Source organism: Elephas maximus, chromosome 10 (genome assembly GCF_024166365.1).
Source record: "Elephas maximus indicus isolate mEleMax1 chromosome 10, mEleMax1 primary haplotype, whole genome shotgun sequence".
NCBI classification, from domain to species: Eukaryota; Metazoa; Chordata; class Mammalia; order Proboscidea; family Elephantidae; genus Elephas; species Elephas maximus.
In genome coordinates this window covers 32,277,794-32,283,645 of record NC_064828.1, presented here as the reverse complement: position 1 = coordinate 32,283,645, position 5,852 = coordinate 32,277,794, and the positions used below count along the sequence as shown (strand labels likewise).

Sequence of the window (5,852 nt, the reverse complement as noted above, 5' to 3'; positions counted from 1 at the left end):
AGTAGCCTAGTTACAATTATTAAAAATATATATAAATAAACTTTTGAATTAGCTCAAAGAATAATACAATATTTGATTGTTTCATACCTTAATAAACAATTTGCAGACTGGAGGAGTGAGAATCTCCCTGCATGAAGGAAAATGAAAAAAAAAAAAAAATGCTCCCAAGGATTGGAAATTTCACCGGAGCTTAATTTTTTTTTTCAATGAATACTAGTTTCCATGGCAACCAAATACTTAATGGTCACTGGGTTAACATTAAAAAGTAACTCCTGAAAATTTGGCCCTTTACCAGTTTGTAGTTATGGGAACTCTTGAAATTAAAATTAAGGAAGCACACAGTCTTTTTTATTAAATCTCGAGGTAATGAATTTGATTGACTACCCTTTTCTAGCCAGAAAAGACAAACCTACAATGCTGTGGAGCAGTTTCTGGTGAGAACAAAAACAAAAAAACAAGTCAATACTTTTCAAGTTTAGGCCAGGCTTTTACAGTTAATTTTTGGTCTCATGGCTAAGAAAAACCCCTTAAAATCAAAGTAAGAGATCCGTAAATTGTTTTGTTTTGTTCTTTCTTTCACAAAAGAAACCAGCATCTCTCTTCACACATACTGGTATAAAATACCCACTTGTGATCATTTTGGGCCATGCAACTGAGTTGGTGACCCTTGATTTCCTAAGGATAATCAGCCTCTCAGAGGTAGCAGAATCTAGTCTGAAGAACAAAACAGATTTAAATAAGCATAAATTTATTAGGAATGATTTTACGTCTCTTATGCTATTTCCAGCAGTCCTTCAAACATATATACCACGAATAGTCATTATCACTGTGACTTCAGAATAATGCTGATCCCCACCGGTGTCCCCTTTAGCGAAGGTAAATCATTGGCCACAATCCATTGTTATTCTCTATATCCTTGGATTCCTGAAGTTTAATCTCTTACTCGACATCAAGAAGTACACAACTAAAAAGCCTAACTCCCCTTCCCTTTACTTTCCTTCAAAGCCACCATTAACCTCAAAGGCTTCAGGCACTTAGGATATAAAATATTCTTATAGGTTTTTTTTCATCCTAATCAGAGGAAAGTCATGGATCTATTGCATACCCTTTGACCTTTATGTCCCATCACAACCCTTAATCAATGTATCTGCAGGGACTAAGCATTGCTAAACTTAGCATATCATTATTTATAGCAATGTTAAACATATGAGAATCAATATCTAATATTCCAGCTGTGTAAACATAGAAAAATAGGATAAAAAAGGTGAAAAAATGAAAGCATTTTAGAAAAATTGGTAAAACTTACTATCCTACCAATTTTGAACATTTCTGAAGTGAATTTGCAGAAATTAAGATATGAAAAGAATACCCCATACCCATCTAGTCGATTGGGACCCATGATGACCCTATACGACAGAGTAGAATTGCCCCAGAGGGTTTCCAAGGAGTGGCTGGTGGATTCAAACTGCCGACCTTTTGGTTAGCAGCTGTAGCTCTTAACTACTGCTGCCATCAGGGCTTCAAGAAAAGAATACGAGCCTATTTTTATAAATGGGAAAAATAAAATAAGCTTTATTTTAAAATAAGTGGAATTTGACATCTAAAGCTAGTGTCTCTTCTCTCCTTAACAGTCCTTAAAGAATACTTAGACTATAAAAACTCATGAAAAGGTTTACACACAAAAAGAAAAAATCTTTCATGGTTAAATGGAGGCGGGGGGAGGGAAAAACACTAAAGGAACAATAGATAAGTCGTAACTTTGGTGAAGGGTAAGACAGTATACACTACCGGGGAAGCCAGCACAATTTGTCCAAGGAAAGGTCATGGAAGCTCCATAGACACATCCAAACTGCCTTGGCTGAGGGCTGTGGGGGTCTCAGGGAATATCTAGCTCAATTGGCGTAATTTATAAAGAAAATATTCTACATTCTACTTTGGTGAGTGGCATCTGGGGTCTTAAAACCTTGTGAGTGGCCATCTAAGATACTTCACTGGTCTCACACCATCTGGAGAAAGGGAGAATGAAGGAACCCAAAGACACAAGAGAAAGACTAGCCCTAAGGACTACTGGACCTCAAGTACCACAGCCTCCACCAGACTGAATCCAGCATGACTAGAATGGTGCCTGCCTACCACCACTGACTGTTCTGACAGGGATCACAATAAAAGGTCCCAGACAGAGCTGCAGAAAAATGTAGAACAAAACTCTAACTCACAAAAATAAATAAATAAATAACAGACTTACTGGTCTGACAGAGACTGGAGAAACCCCGAGAGTATGGCACTTGGACACCCTTATAGCTCAGTAATGAAGTTACTCCTAAGGTTCACCCTTCAGCCAAAGGTTAGACAGGCCCATAAAACAAAACAAGACTAAATGGGCACACCAGCCCAGGGGCAAGGACAAGAAAGCAGGAGGGGACAGGAAAGCAGGTAATGGGAACCCAAGGTCTAGAGAGGGAGAGTGTTGACATGTCTTGGGGTTGGCAACCAATGTCACAAAACAATTAAAAAAAAAAAAACACCAAACCCACTGTTGATGAGTCGATTCCAACTCATAGCAACCCTATAGGACAGAGTAGAACTACCCCATAGAGTTTCCAAGGAGCGCCTGGTGGATTTGAACTGCCAACCCTTTGGTTAACAGCCATAGCACTTATCCACTGCACCACCAGGGTTTCCCACAAAACAATATGTGTATTGTTTAATAAAAAACTTGTTTGCTCTGTAAACCTTCATCTAAAACACAATTTAAAAAGTTTAAAAAAGAAATACTAAGGAATTTGAATTATTCATTCCTCCTTCTGCAATATTTGTAATAATTTACTAAAATCCACAAGAGCATGCCATATGTAAGCCATTCGCCATTCCAATAAATCTTCTCCCTTCTAAATGGGGGCATCGAAAAATGAGGGAAAATAACCAGCTCACTGTGGAACCAGAGGAAAGATTAAAGGAAAACCATTCCAAAATTACCAAGTTAGGAAGACAGTATGTTTGCAAGAAGGAGAGAAACCCGCAAAAGGAGCCCACCTTTTGTTTTGGGTTATTTAAAAATTGTGAATGAAAAACAGAACTGCCCCGTGCCATGGCACAATTCCTACATCCAACCATTTAATGTTTATCAGTCCCATAATAGCTCAGCAAGTCCCTGCATGATACAAACACCACAATAACTACCATGTCAGAATCCAAAATCTTTCTGATGCAGTAAATTTCAGGGACTAAGAGAAGTTCCTTTTTGGAACAAATCCTCCCTACTGTCTCAGGAGGTTTGTGTTCAGCTCCCCCTGCAGTCCAAAGCACTGTGTCACTCACAACACAAAAGTACTCAGCTGAGTCGTCCCAATGAGCAGAGTGTTTCCTCAGGTTGAAGGAAGATTCACTCTTCCTAAATTCAGCCTCAAAACCTTTGATGCCTTTAACCAGGGGGTTGCCTGAAATGTACTTGAGGAGAAGCTGGAGGCCTTGGCTGGGGTATTGAGCGTACCAGAAGAGATTAGGAGTTGCGCCATAAGAGTAATTGCATCTCAGCTCCAGTGAGGCTCCTTCAGAGACAGACACAGGACCATCAGGCTGGGTCACTGACTGGGCTCTGGCCTCTCCTGCAAAGTCAATGTCACACCAGTGAATACAGTGCAGACTTCACTATGAAAACGATTTCCAATCAGAGTCTGTGGAACTAGGGATTATAATAAAATTTTACTCACTCAGGGCAAAGATCATTCCCAACACTGGGATGAGGAACAGGAGCATGGCTGGGCAGTGGAGACACGGCAGGCTCTTTTCTGAAGATGTCCCCTGAGCAGGCAGTAAAGTGGCTGCAGAATCTAAGCTCTCAAAAATAGGAGCTGTCAGGAAGGTTAAGCTGGACAGGTTCTTTGCTTAGATAAAAATACAAAAACTGTTGAGATGAACCTAGATGTTTTGTGACCTCTGATTCTTGTCCCTATCAGCAAAGAATTCAGTGGGAGAGTTCTTCAGCCCTTTGCAGAGAGGGAGAAGGGGCTGAGCCAATGACGCTGATCTTCCACAAAAACCAAATCTCTAGTTTGTGCAGCATCGCCCTCTAGAGGCCAGGAGCAGAACCAAGGATGCAAAGTCCTCACACAAGGCTCATTAGTGTTTTCCTTCGATTTTCTAAGATATTACATTAAAACTGCCACATAATATGTTTCTTCCTTCCAAAAATTATGATGGTGTTTTCTTCTCTTGGCTTTGCCCTTATGGCAAGCACCAGATGTGGGGTAGGACAGCACTGAGACAGGAGGCTAAGACCGGGGAAAAAAAACCTTTCTTACCCTGTGTGCTGGACTAACTTCCAGTCCAGTTCCCTGAGGAGAGAGAGATTGATAACAGGATATCTGCTGAAGTCTCAGTAAAACAGCATATAACCTGCCCAGCCAAATGTTGAAACAAACGCTTAAAATCCGTACTAGGGGGGCGGAGCCAAGATGGCGGACTAGGCAGACGCTACCTCGGATCCCTCTTACAACAAAGACATGGAAAAACAAGTGAATCGATCACATACATAACAATCTACGAACCCTGAACAACAAACACAGATTTAGAGACAGAGAACGAACTAATACGGGGAAGCAGCGATTGTTTCCAGAGCCTGGAGCCAGCGTACCAGTCAGGTACGGCACAAGCACAGAGATCTGCTCCACCCCCCTGAACTAACCCCGGGAGGGGGACCAGCCGGTTCCACGGGCAGCGTGGGACGCAGCTGGTAGGAGAAGTCCCCGGGAGGCAGTGACTGATCTTGGAGCAGAAAGAGCAGCATCCGAGCCGGGGAACCGTCCTGCAGGGATTTGGACTGGATGCAGGCGGCTTCATTAACATCTGAATAGCCTGAGCCAGAGGGAGAACTCTGATAGGGATCTGACTGCAGTTTTTTTTTTTAGCGGATTTTCTGGAAAAACTAGTTTCCCAGTGATGGCTTGGAGACAACAATCCATATCAAACCACTTAAAGAAGCAGACCGTGACAGCTTCTCCAACCCCCCAAACAAAAGAATCAAAATCTTTCCCAAATGAAGATACAATCTTGGAATTATCAGATACAGAATATAAAAAACTAATTTACAGAATGCTTAATGATATCACAAATGAAATTAGGATATCTGCAGAAAAAGCCAAGGAACACACTGATAAAACTGTTGAACTCGAAAAGATTATTCAAGAACATACTGGAAAAATTAATAAGTTGCAAGAATCCATAGAGAGACAACATGTAGAAATCCAAAAGATTAACAATAAAATAACAGAATTAGACAACACACTAGGAAGTCAGAGGAGCAGACTCGAGCAATTAGAATGCAGACTGGGACATCTGGAGGACCAGGGAATCAACACCAACATAGCTGAAAAAAAATCAGATAAAAGAATTTAAAAAAATGAAGAAACCCTAAGAATTATGTGGGACCCTATCAAGAAGGATAACCTGCGGGTGCTTGGAGTCCCAGAACAGGGAGGGGGGACAGAAAACACAGAGAAAATACTTGAAGAACTCCTGACAGAAAACTTCCCTGACATCATGAAAGATGAAAGGATAGCTATCCAAGATGCTCATTGAACCCCATTTAAGATTGATCCAAAAAGAAAAACACCAAGACATATTATCATCAAACTCACCAAAACCAAAGATAAACAGAAAATTTTAAAAGCAGCCAGGGAGAAAAGAAAGGTTTCCTTCAAGGGAGAATCAATAAGAATATGTTCTGACTACTCAGCAGAAACCATGCAGGCAAGAAGGGAATGGGACCACATATACAGAACACTGAAGGAGAAAAACTGCCAACCAAGGATCATATATCCAGCAAAACTCTCTCTGAAATATGAAGGCGAAAT

General features: G+C 40.8%; 1 gene segment (V, D, J or C); it reads right to left on the bottom strand.

Annotated features, from left to right (window-relative positions):
* Nucleotides 1–3,114: 3,114 nt before the first annotated feature.
* Nucleotides 3,115–3,944, bottom strand: LOC126083644 (T cell receptor alpha variable 8-3-like). The segment is given in 2 exon segments: nt 3,115–3,605; nt 3,711–3,944. Coding segments are annotated over 2 exon segments (537 nt in total).
* Between the last annotated feature and the right edge of the window lie 1,908 nt (nt 3,945–5,852).